The sequence below is a fragment of the Thermobia domestica genome, chromosome 7, assembly GCF_964235325.1.
Source record: "Thermobia domestica chromosome 7, izTheDome1.hap1.1, whole genome shotgun sequence".
NCBI lineage: Eukaryota > Metazoa > Arthropoda > Insecta > Zygentoma > Lepismatidae > Thermobia > Thermobia domestica.
In genome coordinates this window covers 237,631,355-237,656,171 of record NC_137460.1, presented here as the reverse complement: position 1 = coordinate 237,656,171, position 24,817 = coordinate 237,631,355, and the positions used below count along the sequence as shown (strand labels likewise).

Here is a 24,817-nt window from a genome sequence, read left to right as displayed (position 1 = left end):
TTCTCCAGAAATAAGGCTTACAAGAATTTTTTTGATTTAAATATATTTGATTTTTTGGATCAGGGCCCACAAAATTTTTGAACGGTTCCTAAATCTAATTTTCGAATTTTTTACGGAATAAACACATCATACTGAGATAAGTGTAGTTTGGGTTTGGCTACACTGCATGTAGTTCTCCAGATATAAGGCCTACAAGAAAATTTGTGATTGAAATATATTGGATCTTTTGATTAAAAAAAAAAAAAAATCTGTATCAACTCGCGACTCTTGCTTACACTCCCAAACGTAAGATCAAGACACCTGGTTATTTGAAATTAGAAAAGAAGGGTTTGCAGAAAGCAAGTACTGCCTCTTTCTGTCATGTTGTTGAAATACATGCACTCTGCACGATCCTAACATGATGCATAGGTACTCAACTTTTGTTTACAAGGAAAAAAATAAATAAATACAAATACCCATGATTGTAAATCATGAAGCTACCAAATGCATTTAATAGAGGAATACTACTGTCGTTTCTTCAACGAATTTCATCCAATATTTAATTCAAACCTAGCATGTGATATATATATATATATATATATATATATATATATATATATATATATATATATATAAATATATAACTACAGAGAAGCTCTTCAATGGTTTAGAGTCATTATGTAAACAGAAATGAAATACTTTAGACAACATACCCTCATTGTATTTCAACATTTAGATAGCCGGTATGTCGAGTAAAAATCGTAATAAAACATACCGTCTCTGCTTTTTTTCCCACTTTGAACACTGTGTAATATGTATGTTTGTATGTTTCGTCTTTGCATAAACAGAATTGGTATAAAATATTCCAAAACAGCAGAACACAAGTGTGCATTCAAAAACTTGTTCATTAACACCAGTGCTTTATTTCTGAAGAAAAAAAAAAAAAAAAACCATACCCACCATCAATATGTCACGCTACGTATTATAATTGGCTATGAAGACAAGAATCAAATTCAAACAAGTGGAGTAAATTAGAAGGCACTGAAATGTATTGATCTATTATCTTTTAAATGCATACAATATACTCTTCTCCCAGTCTTGAAATCGTCTTGAATTGAAAAATTCATGTCACATACACAAAAATTATTACTTGAGGATTAAACAACCTAGACTTTGAATATATAATAAATCATTGATGTCTGTCACATAAAACCCTCGAATGTATTACGCGAAATGAATTTCTGTAATAAAGGAGCCTTACTGACGTGTTCTTTTCATTATTACTAGCTGAACCTGCGCTCTCTACACAGCGCATCATTCACAAATAAGCATGAATCTCCTTCTCATTCCTTACATCTGTACATGTTTCTTTACAGGCACAAGTGAAGGACGTCTTGATAAAAATCGGTAAGGGGGTACCATGAAGGGGACATTTTTTTCGATTTTTTTTTTTTTTTTTGAGTATCTCGCACCCTTTGCAAGATTTAAGCCTAGTTTCGGTTGGAGTTTCTAGTTCATGTATGATCAGTGTTGTTTTTTCTTCTTGCATGCAGTATGTAATAAGCAAATACATTACACACACAATTAATTATAATGGCAGTAATATATGGTGTTCATTGGGCAAAACACTCCAAACAAGAAAGGTACATCTTAGATTGGAGAAATGGTTATCCTTCGTTTCTCATTATTTGATCATGAAACAAACGCCGAAGTTATATTATATATATATTAACCCCGTATATAAATGTGTGGTGTTGGAATGTATAACTCGTAGGATATGATGCTTTACTTTTTAAAATATCAGTACTTCCAGTGCATCCCTAAAACATGTAATAAAGAAAAAAAAAGGACATTTAAAAAAAATATTTAAACATTTTTCTAGAGCTTGTGATTTCCGAGATATGTCAAAAGAATTGGTCACAAACATATAAACCTAGAATTTTGATATATAGATTATTATTTATTTATTTCTGACAGTCATCATAAGAACTAGTGTATCTGAGTGATAAAACGCTCTAGCTGGATTTGAACCCGTGATCTTCCATTTAAGACGTCACTTTTCTACCACTACACGATCATTCATTTTTGCTTCCTCCTTTCCAGTTAGCAGTCAATACACTGACATAGTAAACTGTCAAGACAGCCATTATGAGGTATCAAATAGTTATTTGCATTTACTGAAGACGTTTATACTATGTTCCTAATACACACAGATAGAAATAATCCAATGGTGTATGATTTACATTGTTTTCAATCAATAACAAATAGTGATCTTGACTTTTTGCCAATACTATATATTGCTTAACAAATGTGGTATTTCGGAGAAACAATGAATGATATAACTAGCATATTTATTTTGGTTTCCATACTCAAAATTTTTAGCGATAGAATTGGACACAGTATGTCGGAAAAATAACGGAACTTTTTAAATTAAACAAAACGAATTAAATATTTTACCAACTATAGTTATTTTTTTAAATTTAAAATGCATCCCTTCCGCATCAATACACCACTGAGCACGTTTAACCAATGCCAGCATAGAGTTTTTAATGCCCTTTTTCGAAATCGCCTCAATGACACTCGTCACGGCAGACTGGGCGTGTGTAATGTCACAAAATGTTCCTTTCATGGCCAATTTTAATTGATTCTAGATGGAAAGAATCCAACTGAAATTTACAATGTTTTGCGAGAGGTTTGTGGAAATAGTGTAGTGGATAGTAGCACTGCATTACGGTCGTCAGCTCGTTCCCGTGAAGGCCGTGTAAGCACTGCGGACAACCCAAGAAGTGGAAGAACATCAACTGCAACAGACTACACCTCTTGAGATTATTGTGAATGACATTTTCAGAGAGGATCAACGAAAAACACGTAAGGGAATTGCATATGAGACCAAAACGTCTGTCACTTCAGCTTGCAGAATCACTACTGAAAAGTTAAAGATGAGAAAAATTGCTGCCAGATGGGTTCCGCATGATCTAAGTGAAAAGCGGAAAGCATGTCGCAAAAGAATCATAGAAGAATTGCTTCAACGTTACCGAACAGAAGATGATCAGCTTCTACAAAGGAATGTTGCAATTCATGAAATCCAGATGCGACATTTTGAATCAGAACTGAAGCCTCAGTTGTCATAATGGAGGAACGCTGGTCACTATGAATAATCCGACCTGAGTCGGGTTCATCTTCCATTTTAACACTGAATTTCTTATAATACAGCAATGTGAACCAGCAAACAGACACAACCGTCAAGCCCAAATTCTGACTCACAACTGACATAAAACTGAACTTGATCACACTACTCAATAACGGTCGGGCATGCGCTATGTGCAAGATTTTTGAAATGACCCTCGTATATATAAAAAAGCTATTTTAAAAAGAATAAGAAAAATAATACAGAGAGAAATTCTTATATACAAGGATTCATCAAAAGAAAGCGGTTTGGTGTATTTATTACGCTGAGCCACCTTATTTAAAGCGTTGTCACTTAAAAACTTACTAAAGTGTACAAACTTATCTGAAATTCACTATCACCACCTGTCTAAAATTTGTAAAGATTTGAAATTTTGCTTTCACTGTACAACTCTGAGTCTTTCTACTGGCCGCATTGCACTTGGAGGTGGAAAAAAAGTAAGAGGCTATTATTGTGTGTTTTTGAACTTAACAATATTCTTCACAGAATTCATCCATGCTCGATTTTTAAGAGAACTATTTTTAAACCAAAAAGGACAAAATACGGCTTACTTACAAAGGTGAACATACATTGAAGATTCGCTGTAGAAAACAATGTAAGTGCTATCATGCAATTGTTTCATTTATTTTTTTTTAATACGTTTATGCCTTTGTTAAATTTTTATACATAGTTTTGTGTGATGTGTGGGGTTCCTCATTCGATCTCAGCTCCGCCAAGTGGGCTTTGTGGTGGACAAACACCGTGTGCGTCGATTTTTCTCTTAAATTTTCCCGTTTTTCTCCCTTTTTCGTCATTCTACCATTATGATTTATCTCATTATCGCCGTCTATCCCAGTCTCGGTACATTATCGTGGATAGTTATTCTTTTTCATTTTTTTTGTACAAAGAAAACAATCCACTTAAAACAAAAAAAGAAATACTATTATTCGATATTCAGTACTTAAAACGAAGAACACGTGAAGTAATAAATTTGAACCAAAACTTTTGTTCAGCTGTATTTACCTATTTCGTTATTAAAGTTCATTTTATAGAGAGTAGTTTTACCGAAATATTACACTTCCTCTATTCGTTAACTATGGCTTCCTATTAAAACGAAAAAATCCACGAGTCGCCGCTGCCTCAAATATAATTATAATTAAATTTAATTACACATTATGCTAGTCTGCAACTTTGCTTTTTTTATGAAGGGTAAGGGGAAAAAACAAGGAATATCCATGTGTGTGCTTTGGCCTATCTGTTGGTGACTCTTGGTACTATTTCACTGCGTACAATAACGAACGGACCTTTTAACTGTATTAAGTGATCGTTCGTGTAATTCAACACTATTCATTTTGTACACGGTTTTCAATATTAAAAAGCCGTTTTCTCGAAAGTGTAGTTTTGTGACATTCCTTCGTTTTCTCCCTTACCCTTCATATATAAAATGGATCTCTCTCTCTCTCTCTCTCTCTCTCTCTCCCTCTCCCGGACAAAGTTTCTGCACCCAACTTCAAAGGGCTTCCAATAAGTTATCTACCTAGACAGGAAGGGAGAAACGGGGCACAATGACTCCTGACACGCACGGAAAAGTCCACTGTGGGGAACCGCGCTGCGAAATTTAAGGTCAGTCGGAGCAACGCAGTAGTCGTAAGCAGTGTTTGTTTAAGCAGAGTTACGAAGCGAACAATGAATTTGCAGAAGTTGGAGCACCACTCGATCATCAACTTTCTCACTAGTGACTATTTTCTCTTCCGAAACCCGAAAAAAACCCTGTGGGGACAAGACAAGGTTTTCCGTCGGACAACGATGTCAAACAGGCTGTTTCCCAGTGGTTTGCAGGCCATGACAAAAACTTTTTTCCTCTAGGATTTCTTCGCTGCCCACAAAGTGGCGACGGTGCATAGACCTCCATGGGGATTCAGTTAATTGGAATGAAGTAAAAATTCTAGGCCAGGAAGAAAGAAGCATAGTTAGGAAATGGAAGGAGGCACGGTTTATAGAAATGGAGGGTAATAAAGCTATGAACTGGAACTCAGGACTGATCATCGACCAACAGTGAAATAGGTTGTTAAAAAAGCTTAAAATATAAGATTTGAATACATATCTATTATGGTTGTTGTATATATATTGATTGTCTCACACGAGTTTATGTATTTATTAGTCCATACTAGTTATCTCTATATACGTGTGTGTATATATGTATATATATAATGATATATTTATATATAGATATATATATGTGGTTGTATAGTATATGTGTATATACAGTATGTGTGTGTCGTCTTTTTAAGCGTATGCGTAATTGTATGTTTATCTGTTTATTTATATATTTATTTATTTATGTGTATTTATATATTTGGTCTAGGAATTAATTCGTGCGGGTGGACAAGAGATGGCGCAACGAACGGAGCGTCTCACAGTTCCGTGTATCCACACATGTGTTGCAAACCCCTGTCATCGCGTATCGTTCGTAGTATAGGGCAGTGGATTAAAGCGTCAACAACGCCAGTTTGTAGTTAAGTGCCTGATAAAGTGGCGCAATTTGTGCCTGATAAAGTGTTTTTGCGGGGTGTCCTGCTGCATTACTTTAACATGCAGAAAAGTGCGACTGAAAGTCATCGTATTTTGGTGGAAGTGTATGGTGACCATGCTTTAGCTAAGCGAACGTGTCAGAAGTGGTTTGCACGGTTTAGAAGTGGTGATTTCGGCTTGGCAGACCAAGAGCAAGCTGGACAGCCAAAAAAATTTCAAGACGAAGAATTGACAGCATTGCTCGAGCAGGATTCGTGTCAAACGCAGGAACAACTTGCAGCAGCATTAGGCGTTGATCAAACAACAGTCTCCAAACGCTTGAAAGCCATGGGAATGATTCAAAAGATGTCACATTGGGTTCCACATGAATTGAAAGACAGAGACGTTGAAAGACGAAAAACCATTTGCGAATTGCTGCTTCAACGACAGAGCAGAAAGGGGTTTCTGCATCGAATTATTACGGGTGATGAGAAGTGGATCCATTACGAGAACCCTAAACGAAAAAAGGCCTGGGTGAAACCAGGTGAACCAGGTCCATCACAACCAAAACGAGATATTCACTGTGCAAAGGTTATGCTGTGCATATGGTGGGATATGAAAGGTGTTGTGTACTATGAGCTGCTGCAACCGGGTGAAACTATGAATGGAGAACGTTATCGACGACAATTAATGCGTTTGAAGCAAGCTCTGGCCAGAACACGACCAGAATGGGAGAACAGACATGATAAACTTATTGTTCAACATGATAACGCTCGCCCACATGTCGCAAAACCGGTCAAAACCTATTTAGAAAATGTCGGATGGGAAGTTTTACCCCACCCGCCGTATTCACCAGACGTTGCTCCTTCGGACTACTACTTGTTCGATTGCATGAACAACGATTTGATTGGACAGCGGTTTACTTCTTCAGAAGATATCGAAACATGGGTCTCTGACTGGATCGCTTCCAAGGATGAGGACTTCTTTCGCCACGGAATCCGTACATTGCCTGACAGATGGGCGAAAGTGGTGGCTAGCGATGGACAATATTTTTCTTAAGGTATTTATGTATTTTGTGTTTGTACTACAGCTTCAATGTGTGCGTACCAACCGCACGAATTAATTCCTAGACCAAATATATTTATTTAATTATTTATGTCAATTATTTGTTAGTTTAGATTATTTGTGCTAAGATCGTCCTGTTTATGTGTGTGTGTAATTTACAACAGGTAGGAAGCCTCGGTATAGGGAAATACAAATTAGAATACTTGAAGGGGATTGGCTGCTGCCAGGAGCCAATTAGAAGCAAGATGTCTCAGCTCTTGTGTGTATATAAGACTGCACGTTTCTCATGTATCTCATAGTGTCTGATGAAGCCAAAATGTTAGTTGGCGAAACTGTAACACGTATGTAGTTTTTTATGTGAATATATTGTTTTGCTCAGCATAGTTTGTTTAAGTATATACAAAGCAAAGCTTCTACTTATGGAAAATACTCCATGGGAACTACATCGGAAACTAGTGATGACCAGGTGAGCCTATCTGCATTCCTTCCTGTCTAGGTAGGTAACTTATTGGACGCCCCTCGTATATTACACATATACGTAATACAAGGCCAAAAAAATAACAATACTTTAACACAATCAAAATATTACAAAATTTATTTTACAAAATGTACATTACTAACAAAAACTTATCAAAAATCAAAGTAAAAAACTATCAACTTACAATCATGGCAATAACACGTATTACAAGCTAAAATACTGACGAGTACATCACAGTATAACACATAACTCCATCTTAGTTAAACTGGAGGCATTCAGCAATATATTGTACATAAGCAATCTCATACAGCATACAAATAGAAAACAATCTCTTTTTCCTCTTTTGTACTTAACAATATAGGACATTTAACTAAAACCGAATATATTGCATCAGGGTTACAAAATGCGTTTATGGTGTTCATCTTTTCACTGTTTGTTTCTTGAAACCAACTCTTCGCTTATAAGGTTTCTAATTACTCCAGTGGTTCCCAACCTTTGTAGACTCAAGACACACTTTACTCTATGCCTACGACGAGATTTTTTTTTTCATTGAAGTAACTTATTATAATAGAAGTATACGCAGAGTTTCATTACAGGATACTACCATTCTGTATCAATCTTATCCTTTCAGAACACGCATGAATTTTGCATATATATCTTAATCCGTGTTCATTTTTCCGTAGTATCTTGCTCAAGGAGGTAAAAAACTCTCCCTTGCGTAGGCCACTAATAATGGTGTAAACCTATAAGTTTCTATAAAGCAGTGATTCTATTCAGTATTAGCACTGTAGCTACCGTTGGAAGCTTTGACTGACACAATCAAAGCCGGTGTGTCTCAAAATTGGTTCTAACTAATTGGACTCAATACATTAAAAAATTTCGCTACACACCCTATAGGACTGCGCGACACACCGGCTCGGAACGACAGAATTACTTTGTAACAGTCAATAATAATAATAATAATAATAATAAAAAATACAGCACTTATGTTTTACGCTGGACATTTTTTTTTATAATTCTCCAACTTATTAGGATTATTTTATTTGTGTACTTAATTCTGCCTGTGCATTTAGTGTAACGATATCCTCGCTAACCGTATACAAAGGAATGAGTACTGGCTAGCCAAACTTCAATCATGGGGGACTCCTTCGCTTGTACAGGCAACACCTAACAATGTAAGCAAGCTATGAAGTTAAATGTAATGCAGCAAAGTGCTAGTCATTTTACTAAAGTAGAGATTTTGTACAGTCGGTGGCAAAAGCGTGAACCTTCCCCACTCTCGATTTAATGAATTTAATCATAGCTTATGGTTAAATTTGAGAAATTACGTTTTCTACATTCCTAAACTAAAATTCCACATTTCCAAGAATTTTGAAGAAGGGAGCGAAAGAGAAGTAGGCAATTTTGTTAGCGATTGTAGTTTCAAATTTCGGGTTTTTTCTCCTCTTATATAAACAAATTTACAAGTAAATCTTCAATAAAGCAATGTATTAGAATTTACCTAATTTGACTAATAAAAAGAGATGTAAAATGCATGTAAAAAACTTAAAAAAGTTAACTCCCAAACGCAAGCTCATTTAACAGACTTGTAAAATTAAAGTGTTTGATAAATTTGCACAATTTTATCATGCATCTCAAAGGAGACACATTAGTGGCAAAATTAATGTACGAAAAAAAAAAAAAAAAAAAAAGAATGAAAGATTAGAGTATTCAAAGACATTTACTTCTCTTGACAAACCATAATCACGAAGTACATTTCTTGGATTTTTCTTTTTATAGTGAGAGAATGTCCACAACGTTTACCTGATTTTAAACTAATTCGAATTTCTTTCTTGTAAACGTTAGTACACAAGGACATCAATAGATCTGCGGCATATGGCAATGACGCTGATAGCAACTGATCAAATAACTTGTTTAAATGTTATAAGACAGTATAAATGTTACAGAAAACTACAAAAAAATATCAAGTAGGATCTGAAGTGATCCTGGTGTTGTGATGCACGTAACTGTTTTCGAGATATAAACCAGGTTAACGAACTCTTCACCTGGTTGATATCACAAGAACAGTTGTTTATTTTTAAAAAATAAAAATGTTGAAAGTAAACCAAATATAACGCAACCAATTAAAGGTTTGCGTAACTTTGATCACTGAACTGAACTCTTCTTTTTCTGCATTAATTGTTTTTAAACGACTCCTGAGATCGAAATTTCGTGGTCCATGCCTTAATTCTTGGAATTATAGAGGGTTTTCGAGAAAGAATAATACAGTTTCGTGGAGCTGATGTGCAGAAGTGATGGCACTTAGGTAGTTGAATTTTGCTCGTATTGTTCCACGTCCTTTGGATGCTAGTTTTAGAGATGAATGAACTGGTTGTCAAGGATCCATTCTTTAGGTACCAAGAAACTTCGACCTCACACCACTAGATTTTTTTTCTTGCTGGTTTTTATCTATGATATTGTGTACCGAGTTAAAAGCGATAATATCAACCACCTGAAAGTAAGAATCAACGAGGTTAAACATGCTCGACAGGTCTGGAGTAGAACTGATCGTTTCCTGGACGTGTGTCATGCTGTAAATGGTGCACATAGTGTGGAATTGATTATTGTCTGGACGTGTGTCATGCTGTGAATGGTGCATATTACTGCTGAACGTATGTCATGCTGTGAATGGTGCACACACACACACACACACACACACAAACATACAGACATGTTCTTTGTCACATTATAACGGATTCTAGCCGCACTGGATTTGTTTTTACACTGAATAAACTATCTGAATTGCAAAACAAAATGGTGCATCATTTAACGATCCACGTATCATCACTCTTGCACGGCAGCTCTACGAAATCCCACGATTCTTTCTCAAAGACCCTTTCTAAACGACGTAACACCATATACGCAAGCGCTGTTAACAGCCAAAGACATATCACAATAAGAACTACATTAATAATACTTACAAAAATATAATAAAGCTAAAAATTATATCTTGACAATAAACATTCTCCAATATGTATCTCCAAGCATATCAAAAATAATACAAAAATATACAATGCAAATATTTACAGCGGGAAATAAACATCACTTATAATAATGTGTATAAAATCTAAGATACAGATAATACTTCCATTAAGGGTAAAGTAATTTAGAGAGCTTACTAATTATGGCACTTATAATATCATTACCTAACAACTTCAGCCAAGTTTTGATGAATATCGAACAATTACTATGTTTTCACTCTTTAAGCAGAACAACAATGAATCATACAACTGAAAATCTTGTGTTTGCTCCTGACAAAACGATTAATACATGCGATTATAAACTACGTTCACTCGTCACTCATTCGTGGAAATGTCAACATTATTAATTCGTGTATTCGTGTTATTCGCGCAATTGCATTATTGTTCCTCAGTTAACGCTACATTCTTTCGTAAATTAATTATTATTTATTAACAACTAAGGTAAAAAAAAAAAAAAGTATTGGACAAATGAGTTTGTGCATGTCTATAATTCTGGTTTCGGAAATTTCATAGGAAAAAAATTACACCCGTGACTGAGATTATGTAGAAAACTACCTTCGAAATAAATTACCTCCTGTGGTATTAACGAAATGTCAAAGTTAATGAAGCCATCAAAGAAAGATGTTAAAATCCACTGTTCAGCACTACAGTTTGTTGAAAATGTAAATTCTATTTAAGAAGGCAAAAGTTCCACAAAAGAAAAAAGTTTGGTTGCATATACTTAAAAATTGCAATATTCAAGAAATAATTTTCCCATATAAAATATTTTTCATTCAATAGAATGTACTTCCAACCATAAAATTTGTGGTAGTATCTTGTTTCCCATAGTAATTTTAATAAATTTATTGCCTTTATTGTTGTTTAGTAAATAGGTTTTCCACTATTGTCACTTGGTCAGTCTCGAAGTGTGCTATAAATTACTGTATTATGTTTCTTCGAAGGGTTTTGTTCTCAACGTAATTACTAAGTCAAATGGTGAGTATAAGAACCAGAATATAAGCTATTACTAAACGTACTTAACGGTTTGTGTTTTCAGTAGAAGAGGAAATTAAACGCAATCAACAGTTTTGTTCTTTGTTCGTCGATAGCCTATGTTTATTGTACGGGAATATATTAAGTACTTTTTTCTCTCAAATACAGGATTCAATATTCTTGCAGCATGGTAGTCCGGACTCTTATCACAATGAATATTATAATGATAATATTTATAAATATGTATAAGTTGATATGAACAACAGTCCGTATCGTATGGCATCAATTTTCTTTATGGTCAGACATGTGTAAGCATGTTTTTCTAGATAGTTTGGCATATTTTTGGATTTGGGGCGCCAGAATTCTTTGGTTAAAATTCGTACTTTCTTCCTATATCTTCTGTTTTTGATGGTTTAGGCTAGGTTAGGTTAAGTTAGTACTTAGAACTTACGTAACATCAACTCATTTCTTCTGTAAACACGATGTTTGTTTTACCTAATTTTGGCTTCCCAGTTCCAAAACTATCCCGACAGCTCTGATATAATACGTAAAGGAGTCCTTAATAATGGATATATTTTCAAGTATAAAGAAACAATTTTGTGAAAAATAAAAAGGTAAATACAGAAAATCTTCGGAAAATACAGCAGTTTAAATATACTTTACTTGACTGTTATCATCGAACATTTAGTGAGTAAACTACGTTTTAATTAGTTCCAGATATTCTGAAATATTGAACTTAGGACAATATATAGATGTTATAACATAAACAAACAGACTTAGGAGTACAATGAAAATATCTAACAATATATTTGTTACGAGTATTTCTATAGCAGCAATATCAATACACGCCTCCAGTTCACGCAGATACAGTCAAGTGTATTTAGACTTAGTCCGCTGGCCAAATAGCAGGAATATCATAACGAGATCATTACTTACTAAAAAAAACTAAATTTATTACCGCATTTTAAGTTAAAGTGGTCTCAATGCCAAAGTTACGCGATCACAAACAACTTCAGCCTTCATATCTGAGAAATCTTTTAACGATCAAAATAATCTACTTTGTATGAAGCATTTCACGCTTTCAACACAGGTGACTTCATGCTTTAAACAGTACTGTGTCAAATGACCCAAGAGTCAGGTAAAACTTCCTATAACCCGATAGGATAAATGAAATACGAGTGACAAGAAGTAGCTGGGTTAACCATGACCTACTTAGCACTTATGGCATCACTTGTCTCCAATGGGCCTGGAAGAAATGTACAGAAGACATTTAGCATTTACAATTGTTATGTTCTGAGCATATGCCAGAACTCCAAAAAATTCCAGTCATAAGCATATGCAGGGAAACACTTCTTTGACTGTCATGGACACATGCTTGATTTCAGGGAACTAGAGAGACCATTAATCCCAAACGATAGTATGTGATCTTGACCCGTCTTCCATTTCCTAGTAAGTTACTTTATTAGTTTTTATACGTTTCAGAAACAAAAACTAGTTTTAACAGTTCTGATGTCTGGGTATTATTGAAAATCGATAGGAATAGGAAAATGAAGTAAGATCTTGTTATAATTTCTATAATGATCTATCCAATGTAAGGAATGGCAAAATTTTCCGGAATCGGAAATTTCACTTTCGGGAATTCAATGCTAATTTATTTATAGGAGTGATAAAAGTTTAAGACATGTTATTTACAGCAGGATGCCATAACATATTTACTTATCACCATAACATACTTCTCAATTGAGGAGTTTGATGCAATAAGGGCGCAAGTCTGAAATATGCATTTGGAGAAAAACAATGTTGAAAATTTAAGTAGTTTCTTTTTTCCTTACATAAAACAATGTAATATGCAACATTTTATTCTGATATTGAGTTGAAATTTTTACAGGAGGCTAGACAAGCATGGTAAAAGCCACTTGTGCGTTTGATGCAAAAGGGGCGAAACTTCGCTTACGCCCATGTTACATCAAACTCCTCAATTGTAAACACGAAGTCAGAAATCCGTTTTAGTATATTTATCTCAGATATCTTTCCGTTTTAGCAGTATTTTCCAAGGAATATGAACGAAGCTATGCTCCATTTATTTTACATATATTTGGAAAAAGTAAAACAGTGTATATCTGGCGGAACAGAGTGACTTAAAGATCATCCTTTTTGTTTTTTGGATTTCAGAGAATTTTACATTACAAAAAGTTATCATATAACGTTACTTTTTGGCCACCGGACTAATTATAACATCTAGGAATCTTTTATTATTAGAACTCGTATTGTTACAGTAATTTAGGCATTGATTCATTCACAGCTTAATGACTATTCCTAGTATACAACATTGTTCACAGAAAAAAAAAGGAAGCAAAATGACTTACAGACCTGAGTCAATCTACTCAGTCTACTTATAAATGAAAATGCATGAGTTTAACGACTTTATTCTCAAATAGACTTACTTTTCATACACAGTCGTACTCAAACAAAAAGCCACACATATTTTTTGTCGATCCATCTTTTTATGATTAGGACACTTTTGACACCCAGTCTTGCACACGACGATTGATATATACAGGGTGTTACAAAAATGTGTCACAATATTTTGAGAACAGATTTCTCACATCAAAATAAGAAAGAAAAAAAAGTTCATATGGGTTTGTGCTCAAAAGTGGATAATTTCGGAGCTACACGGTGCCGAAAACGTGAAACAAGTGACCTTTAAAAGTTCATAGCTCCACTACTATTGGACTTATCGTAGTCGGATAAAGACATCACTGAGGAACTGGTACGTGAACGATTCAAATATCCATGTTTAAGAATGCTCCAGTACTTGCACACCAATATTTAGAGAGGTAGGTGGAGAGTGACCAAGTACTCCCAAACAGCCTCTCTAAAAATGATTGTGCAAGTACCGGAGGTTCTGAAAGATTGATATTTGGATAGTTTACATACTAGTTCCTCAATGATGTCTCACTCGACTACGATCAGTCCTATAGTAGTAAAACTATAGACCTTTATTTATTTATTTATTTTATTTTATTTATTTGTTTGTTTTAGTTTTCGCCACTCTATAACTACGAAATTATGCAGTATGCACTTCCGACCACAGGTCCATATAAATTGTTTTTTTTTAAATTATAAATATATATATATATATATATTGATGAGGAATTTATGCCCAAAATACTGTGACAATTTTTTATAACACCCTGTATATCTTATATTTCAAAGATTACGCTACTGTCTATTTTGGGAGGGAATAACCAATCTTAAAGAACACTTCTAAATATACGAGGGGGAATCAGAAGTATGTTATAATGTTTCACCACATTATTATCGATACTATTTGCTTTACCGGGAACAGACTAGTGGCATTTGAAAGACAAAAGTTCCAAATACATTAAGAGTACTTTTAACGGGAATTTGCTGTCGTGGCAAGTGAAATCCTGAATCGTAAGATATCCAAATCGAACAGTTTGCGATTGTTGATCCTGCGAATATTTGACAGCACAGCTCTCAATCGAAAACCAAAAGAGGTTAGTGCACTAATACAAGCAGTTCAAGAAGAAATTTACGACATTTCTGTACCCATGTTTGATAATGCAATGGGCAACTTTTCACACTGACGCTGCTTACGACCGGATGATTCTTAATATGACAACAATATTTTCACATTAGCCTAAGATGCATCAGTGATATTGTTTAAGATATTTTGAAAAAAAAAAAAAAAGTTACATATTTTAAGAAATCATCTAAATAAGTATTACAAGTAAAATAATTGACTAGAAGTAACTAGTAACAGATATGGTGATTTAATGATCTTTCACATTGAGTATCATTGAGTTGTTTCCTTACACAACATTGCATTGACGAAAATAAGCTAAGAACAAATTGAAACAATACGATACGAATGAAAAGAACTGCCATTTAGTTTCAGCATTTTCTTTCAGGTTCCACTAGTCTGTCTCCAGAAAATCAAACAGGGTCGGTAAACCATGTGCCCAACGTACAGCCACATTTCTGACTTATCCTGTTTTCCTTTTCTTATGAGAGGGATACGTAAAAGGTGTTCCCTTTCTTTCCTTTTCTGCTTGTTTTTCAGATATATCAAAAATAAATCCAATGAATATCAATACCAACATTATAGAGGAACAATTAAAGTTCTGAAGTAGGAATACCAATCATAATTTTTTCATAATCTGTTACCTAAATAAAGTACACAAGATGATTCGAACTTTACAGCTTTGCAACGTATCGGAATGTACTGTTCCTGAACAGGATCAAATATCAGTCGAAGTTTTATTTCGTGTTAACGCGTGAATAGTATCTAGATATGGGGACCCGTGCAGGAAGAACAAAATAAAGAATGTGTTTCATCTAATCAAGTAATTAAAGGAAACAAAGTTACTTTTGTGATGCACATACGATTCCAAACACGTTTCAGAAAGCACTTACCGAGTCACTCGACCATTCTCGATGGTGGAAGATGTGTGAAGAGACCGGATGCTTATGCAAAAAGAAGAGTATTGCTAGGGCCGAGTGTGAGAAGGAAATGTTGATTATGTAATGGTAATATGTAAAACACAGTAGGAGGTGATCTCATGGTGCGTGTATCATAAAAAGAAACCTTGAAAGTTATTTTTTATAATTAAATATCCATCGAGGTACAGTACACAATTATTACAATTCAGTACAGATGCCTAGTATTATGAAAGTGGATAGACCTTTATGAATCACTTTGTTTCTATGATTATACCAAAATATGTTTTGAACTTCAATACTTTTTATCACCTTTAATTCTCTCTATTACTTTCATCGCATATTCACAACAACCTTGTAACCCTGATTTAAAGAAACGCGGTCCTGAATGTTCGAAACAGAAAACTAATAGAAAAAGTACACACAATCCATGTAACATTTTTAAAGTATGAAACAGTATGGCAATGAAATTTGGTGGGAGAAAGGTTAATTTCTTTAGCTTCAAATCAATTACCCTCACTTTGTTTATTCTTAAACATGAAGCATAACGGACGATCAAAATTAAATCCTATTAGAATGGTGACCGATCTTAACAAATCTAGGGATTGGTCAGTCACATCCATTTGCACAAACTTTGTCAGACAATGTTAACAACACAATAAACCGAAACACTGTATCTGTGGCATCAAAGATTCAATAGCAACGGCAACAAGTAATATGGTGCCAAGTATTCATTAATCATCATCATATACTTAATTTTATTCAACATGATGTCACTTCTTAAGAATTAAAATTGTTACTTAAAATGAGTGACTCTTCGAATGGCAAAAATAGCTTGTGATATTCGTTACGCTATTACTTGAGATCCGCACAAAACGAAAAAAGCGCAATTATATGAACGCTCGCTTCCAAGATTGAAATACATCACATTTAAAAAATATGCGTAATTATTACACACTCTAAATTTCAAGACATAATGCCACGTGCCAGAAAATTAGCTATGATGATGACCACTACGTGCACTGTATCCGAAGTGTTATTACCACAAAATTTACAAATTCACGGCGGTCTCACTTGAAGATGCGTGTCAGAAACTTTGAGATTACTTCAATCGTGCAACAAATGGCTGAATTGGGGATGGTGGAAGAATATCCTGCTCACTACAACCGCCCGATTTAACATCTATAAATTTCTGTGTCTGGGGCTACATCAAAGAAAATGTTAGAGATGAAAACTCAGACTCTCTAAACAAAACTTGCTGCACCGTCAATGCAGATATGATTTTGCAGGATTTAAGGCAAAATCGGTTACATGTGAGACAAGAGGAACTAACTAACTAACTAACTCTATGGCCTATGGAACCCGGAGGTTCAGTGCCGCGTTCACAAAAGCTCTCCACTGACTTCTATCCTTAGCTAATTGGATCCAGTTTCTACTTTGTATTCCTATCTCTGCGAGATCCATCTTAATATTATCCTCCCATCTGCGCCTAGGTCTTCCTAATGGTCGTTTTCCTATGGGTCTACCAGTCAAGACTTTGAAAGCGTTTCTACTTTCTTCCATTCTAGCTACATGACCCGCCCACCTAAGCCTCCTAGACTTGACGACCCTAACAATGTTGGGTAAACCGTATAAACTATGTAGTTCCTCGTTATGAAGCTTCCGCCATTCCCCATTCTCGTTCCTCTTGGGTCCGAATATTCTTCTCAGGATCCTGTTCTCAAATACTTTCAGTCTATGTTCTTCCCTCAGAGTAAGCGACCATGTTTCGCAACCATACAGAACAACAGGCATGATTATCGTTTTATATATTTTAAGCTTCAAATTCCTCGACAGAATTCGCGACGACAAGAGATTTTGAACCGAATAGTAACACGAATTCCCTGCTTTTAGTCGACATTTAGACAAGAGGAACAACACACTGAATATTGTAAAATACAACTTTAAGATGCATTACATTCAGTGTTTAATACAGGGATGCAAATAACCGCTCGCCCACTCTCCCGGGGCGAGTGGTTCATCGGTGCGGGCGAGTATTTAATATCATGCCGAAGATAAGTAAATTATTTCTATTGTGGGATGTGGGCTGTTTTTTTCTTGGGCGAGTAAAATTTTGTTGCTTATTTGCATCCCTGGTTTAATACCAACTACTGTAAGTTTTTTTACTATTAAAAACTTTTTCCAACTTAAACTTCTGTACATGTAGGGTAAGCGTTTACTTTTAAGCTATGTTATTAGGTTATCTTAGACCGATCCTTTCTTGAACTACATTTGCGAGTCTTCAAGTCTCATATATCGTCCGAGCTGAAAAGAGACGCTAAACTATAATCAAACTAACTAAAACAGCTGGATGAGATTCTGGATAAGAGAAAGTAACGATCTTTTACAAAGTTTTGTTGGTGGCTGTTAGTACTGTTTTCACAGACTGGTCATCTGAAGTGGGCATAGTTTTCATATTATGTTGTTACCATAAAATGGAAAATGTTTTGTGTCGGATCAATGCTACTGAGTTAATCTACAGAAACCAAATCACCGTCTGCTGATTACTAGGATTTAATTTTGGTCGACTAGTATGCCTCGATTGAAGGGACAGACAGAAATATAAGTCTGCTTGTGAAATTGCATTGCTTCAACTTTACAGTAAAAAGGTTGCATGTTTTTTTTTTTTATTGACCTTTATGTACGTATATATGTATTACGCCAAAGATTTTAGCACCAGCATATTTCAGACAGCAACAAGCATCCATAGCAATTCTCCTGATGACATCCATTAACATTATTCCATGAGAGCCATTCAGTAAGTTCTTATCCTGACCCATTTCTGAATTGAATTTTTACACAATTTATTGAAGTTTACACACAAAATGACTAATTTCCAAATATGACATTTTTGACTAGTTACCTGTAACCTCACTGTATTATAAGTAAGGACTAAACTGGATCTTCCTATTTTTAGCACTTCTAATTATTAAAACATTTTTTAGTTATTTTTAGCAAATTTAAATTTGCTCTTATTGTTACTATTTATCCAGCTAGCTATACGTAAAATGCAAGTTTACATTTCCTTATTTTCTTGAAATTAAACAACACTACCATTTGCTTCAAAAAGAGCTATCGAAGCTGATATGTTTTCTGCGTTACTAAATGAAATTCCTTTCTAGTTTTACATCCAAAGGCTATGCCCTTTGGGCCGAAGACGACGGAAAGTGAATGATTATGAAATAAACGGTGGAATGAGAATGTGGAAGAAAACAGGAAGACCCTGAGAAAACAAGAGACATAATGCCTCTCCACCACACACTTGCGTCGTTGGGGATCAAGTCAGGAATCCTTCATAGCAGAGGTGAGCGCTCTACCACTGAGCTACCATGCTTTGTCACAAGTACGGACTACAACCTTGATCAAAAAGTTCCCAGAATTCAAATCTTTGTTTTACGTCCCACGGTTATGCCGGTTAGGCTAAAGGAGACGGTGATGATGACTAATGAATGAAATGGTGGAATGAAGAAAGTGGGAGGAAACGGGAGAGCCCCGAGAAAACCCACGCACGCGGTGTTTGTCCACCACAAAGTTCACTTGGCGGTGGCTGGAATCGAACCCAGGACCCCAAGCACCAGAGGTGAACGCTCTACCACTGAGCCACCGCGGCCCCTTCCCAGAATTCACTCACAAAATTAAAAATACAAGTTTATTCTTGAAAACTGATGATATTCCCTTCGAAGTAATCCCCATCGACTTATGCCAGCACTTGATTTAGTTCTCAAAGCATTTGTGGTACTCGATTTTCGGTATGTCCGTCAGACCCGTTTTCGATTTTCGTATTATCTCCTCTCGGTTGTTAAAACTTGTTCCTCAAACTGGTTTCTTGAGTCGATCAAACGGGAAAATGTCGCACGGACCTAAATCGGGTGAATTCGCTGGCTGCGGAATGGTATTCATTACGTTTTTGGATAGAAACTTGCAGATAATGATAGCTAGCATTGGTCGACGCTACGTAGTCATTGTGCAAAATTCACGATTTGTTTTTCCTGAGATTTTTTTCTTTATAGGCGGACTGCTTCATGCAAACTCTTCACAATGCTCAAATAATACTCCTTGTTGACTGTGACTTTTTGGCAGAAATTCGCGATGTACAACAAACACCGTTGTAATCCATGAAAACTGTGAGCATCACCTTTTTTGACTGAAAATGATGTCTTTTTTTCTTTAGTCTTGGGTCATTGGGTGCTCGCCACTGGTAAACCGCTGTTTTGTTCAGAGCATCATTGCCGAAACACTTTTCCGACATTTCCAAGGTCTTTGCACCATTGAATCCGTTTTTAAAACAAAATTTAATACGCACTCGTTGTTGCAAAATTAATTTCATTGCAAAAATCGAAATTTGCACCCAAACAGATGCCAAATTAGGATTTTCAAATTGGGGAGTAATATCGCTGACAGTTGTGGCAACCCACAGAAAAAGAAAAAAAACGGTGGTAATTGCGGAACCTTTTGATCAAGGTAGTATGCCTATAATAATGAGTTAATGATTTTTAAGGGGGAAGGGGGAGATTTAAAAAGTCCGGATTGGTTTTCTCCTAAAACATTACAGCTAACTCAATATAAGGATCTGCTACAGAAATATATATTTTGGGAACTTCACATTGGTGTTGACAGATATAAAGGAATTCTTATAAGAAAAAAATCTGTAGTAACAAGTGGACAGAAAAAAGGTCAGGATGAGTAGTTACGGAACGACCTTCGAACAATTTTACTCAGAAACAGAGTACAAAATTTATCTGGCGTGTCCAGTCTTGCTCACTAGAATCGAAAGTATTGTTGTGTTCATACTTTTGTATGTAGCTTTTGATGACGCAGTAAATAGTACTTTACACTAAAAGGTTTCCCACAGAACCCACACGTGTAACATTTCACCGTATTATGTATTTCTTTGTGCTTCGCTAAATGATCTTTCCGTTTAAATCCTTTCCCACAGACGTTACACGCGTGCGGTTTCTCGAAATTGTGTATCAAATAATGTTGCTTTAAACAATACTTCTTAGCAAAAAATTTCCCACAAAAGCTACATCCATACTGGCGATTGGACAAATGAATCACCATATGTCGGTCCAACAACTCTTTGCCTTGAAACTGCTTCTGACAAACAGCACATGTGAACAGTTCGGCTTCCCCATAATGGTCGGCCGTATGCAAGATGAAGTCTATACTATTCTGAAACATGGCACCACACACTTCACAATGCATCTGGCAATCCTCAGTAGGGCCGGAGAAAGATATATTATTACTATCCTCATGGCAGCTGTTGCTTAATCCGTCAATGACACGCGACCTGAAAATGACACAATATCACATTAATTTGTCTGATAAACTTTTGTGTTCCTTATGCTATAAACTACAGCTAATACCACTCATATGATTACACTTATTTTAGACAACCAACATAGGCTTGGCAATAAGAAATTTGGAAATGGTCAGCATATCCCTCAATATCAAACCTCACCTAGTGAGAAACCAAATTTCTAACCTAATATTTTTGCAAAAAATTGTAAATGGCCATATATCATGTGAACAGTTATTAAGTCATATCAATTTTCGCGTACCCGCTAGAACACGGTCTAGTGATCTCTTTTACACTTAAGCGGCGAGTTAATATTGTCCAAAGGTCCCTTCTAAACCGAATTGTCAGTACTTATAATCAGTTACCAGAAACTGTAGACGTTTTTTCAAATGAATATACTTTCAGATCATCTATAAATAAGCTATTTTTGTAATGTTCCTATTGTGCTGTACCATCTTGAGCTCAAATTGTTATTCAATTGTTATGTTATCAAAATGTTAAAGTGTTTCGGTGTAAAATGGCCTAGTGCTGTATCTGAAACCTAGTATAAATAAATAAATAAATAAATATCAAGTACCACATCTAACACTGCTTGACTTTAGTCATCTTATGGGAAATGGTAAATAATTAAGGCTACATACAGAGTTGTATACAAAGAGGGTGATTTAAAATCTCCCACTGAATTCGAGAAATGAATTCAAAATAGACAACCGAACAAACATGAATAAACTTGAGAAGCAGTGAATAAATATTCAAGAAAAGGAATAGCAGCAAAATAAGAATTACTCAGGAAAACCAAAGAGAGGGGCGAAATGATATAAAAGAAATATTCTTTCGGGTTGCAAGGTTAGTGCTTATTTAATTTTCTATTTTCTGGTAAATAATTTACTTTCTGTGCTTCTTTTGAGATCCTGTTTCAAATATATATTTTAAGAAATATGCTGTATTGTTGGAAAAGACACCATAGTGAATGACGTCATAATTTCTTCTCACCATTGAAATTCAACTAAAGGGAACTTCTCGAGAGGTTTAAGATCATTAAGCAGAACTACTCGAAAATATTTCTTTTTTTATTCTTTAGCAATACTGATTAGTCATAAACCAAATAACTGTATGAAAAAAAAAAAAAGGTAAAATTTTGCTATTATCTTGTAGTGTTTGTAATTTTTTGAAAAGTATAATAACTAATGTTAGCTATTTACGTGAAAGAGCCATTTAAGGTGCAATAACTGTTATTCAATGTTCAAGATTGTTAGAAGTTTTGTCGTATGAAATCAGTTTGCAGAGTTTTACGATTAAACAAACCTGAAAACTATTCATAACACGAGGAAAACCATCGGCACATTTTCATTATTACTACTACTATTATTATTCTTCTTTAGTCAAGGGACCGAAAGGAGTCTACGATTTTTTTTTTACATTCTTTTTATTTTTTAAAAAAAGAAGTTTAAATGAAATGAAATTAAATCTTTTAATTTTTTAAAAAAACTGACGGAATGAGAATGAGGGAGATGAGAAAACCCCAAGAAAACTCACCGACATGTTGTTGTTCACCACGAACTCGGATGGCCTGAAGTTAAACCAGAGACCCTTAGTAGCAGAGAGAGAGAGAGAGGAAAAAAAGTTTTGTTTTCCCTAAAACTTTAATATAAAATAATAATCATCAAAAGTTGATCTCAATTCTTATCCTGGTCTTTAACTAGCTGAACGCTCGGTATCTATTTTTTGGTCTCCTCCTCCACTGGTCTATTAGTTTCGATACGTTCTTTTCTCCGCGAAATACATGCTTCCATGGGTTCTTACTGCCTGTTTTGCTGAAGTTTATTACTTTTTCTTGGTCTCTAGGAAATGCTGAGGTGGCACTTCCCGTTGCAGTTGACATTAAAGAAAGAAAAACTCTAAATATTGGCAATAGATCACTATCCGGAAGCTTTGATTTCCAAGAATATGTGGCTATATACTTGATTGATCGCATGATAAGCTAACATTAGAACTGATAGGTCGGAAACAGGATAGCAGTACTTGAAATATACTTTTGCATTAAATAAAATATACATTATTAAATGTGTCCGTTGATATTATGATTGTAAAGAGATCGTGATCGAGAGTAACCGCTGACGAGTTTCAGGAGTAGTCAAGCTAAAGCATTCCGAAACCCGAGAAGAATAGCTGCAGCCCATGAACGAAGGTCCACCCAACCAACTTCCAAAAAACAATTGTAAAGGGAATTTTACTCAAATATAGCTACTTTGTAGTCGAGTTATCACGAAAAGGCCAGTTCTCAGTGAGCTCATAATGGGGTCAAGAATACATATGTATTCGTCTATATGTATCCGATTTTAAACCTTCACTACTGTTCTCAGAATCAATCGATCCGAATGATTCAAACAGCCAGCTAAAGGTCAAAACCAAACAAACAGCAGGGCAAAGCCAAGTTCACGTGTACATTAGGGCTCCCAAAGTGAACTGTTTTGGAAAGGCTACGTCATAGCACTTTTCCACGCCAAGTTTTCCGTGACACAGATCCGAAAACAGTGCAGGGAAAATGGATGTGCATTGGGGTGCAACGACCATCAAGAACATCATTAATCGACATAAACACTACGATGTTCAAGCACTTCGTTCACCCAGTAAGGGGAGTAGGAAGCGACCGTGTACTGAGGTAACTCCACTTGTAGCTCGGAAATAGAACCGAATCGCCTTGCAGGAAAACACTTCTACACAACGTGTGATGGCAAGACGTGGCACAGTCAAAGGTAAAAAGCAACCTATGTGGCACATTAAATGGAAATGGAATAAATCAAGTCCGTATGCCTATGGATAAAGCCCCATCACACATGTCCCGTTCTACACAGAGATTTCTGCAACAGACGGCGGCAGACACCGGAATCCAGGCTATTTCCTTCTGACAGAATAAGCCAATGAAGTCCCCTGATGCCACTCCCATGGATTTTTGCGGATTTGGCCTGTTGAAAAAGAGTACTTGCATCTTGCTGTGTCGCAAATGTTAGTGGCCTCTGAAAAGCCTGCCAGGGGGAGTGGCTCAAGATTTCTGTTCCTGTACTTCAACGGAACCTCCTACAATGGAAATTACGGCGCAGGGCTATTGCCAAGATACATGGTGCTCACATCGCGGGCAACCGACGGTGGTCCCGTGATTTTTCCTACGGTAGGCGAGACGCCAAAATCGGACGCATATAGACGGATCAACTTTCTGTACAGACAAGAACCGTAGCGGATGAAACATGTAGTAGTGTGCACCCATAAGTGGTTTATTTTCTGTATTTCGATAATGCAAACAACCAATACACCAAAAGCTGAGTGATACATTCATCCACAGTGTGTGAATAGTCTAGAGTGTATACACATCCCAATTTAATGGGAAAAGCACATTTATCCTAAATTAATGGTAGTGTGATGTTAACACAAAAATAGGAATATCTGCTCAGCTTATTTACAAAATTCCAGAAATTTTGTAGAAAGGCAACGAGCATGTATGTTAAAGATATTTAGATCTAGGTACATACAAGATGCGTTCTAAAAGCCTTGAGTCAACTCTAATAAAACACCGATAAATTCTGATATGGACACAATTTATTTTTATTCTTCAAAATATGTTCCTGCTTGATCGATTCACTTGTTTGCACGTTCCTCCCACTTTTTCATGGCATGCAGGAAAGCAGTTTTTTGAGGTATTGCGCAGCTACTTTGTCACGGCGCTCTGAATGTCATCTACTGATCTAAATGGCGTCCTTTTAAGATAAATTTCAATTTCCGGAAAAGACAGTAATCGGCAGGAGCAAGACTTGGTGAGTAGTTTGGGT

The 24,817-nt window shown here is 35.6% G+C and overlaps 1 protein-coding gene across 4 annotated transcripts in view; it reads right to left on the bottom strand.

The window, feature by feature from the left end:
- The window catches only part of LOC145690777 (uncharacterized), a 97,948-nt gene that overhangs the window by 13,445 nt on the left and 59,686 nt on the right, over nt 1–24,817 (bottom strand). Inside the window, exons 4-5 of one of the 4 annotated variants that reach the window (XR_014132276.1) lie at nt 17,574–20,984; nt 7,302–16,987 (exon numbers count right to left, since the gene is read on the bottom strand). The exons of 1 other annotated variant lie outside the window; for it this stretch is intronic. Coding sequence is in view for 1 of the 3 variants with exons in the window: in XM_081766029.1 (XP_081622155.1) it covers nt 20,480–20,984 (505 nt within the window). In the remaining 2 variants the exon portion in view is untranslated. Of the gene's footprint in view, nt 1–7,301; nt 20,985–24,817 lie in introns of those variants that run through there. 2 more of the 4 variants (XM_081766029.1, XM_081766030.1) reach the window with 2 other exon arrangements.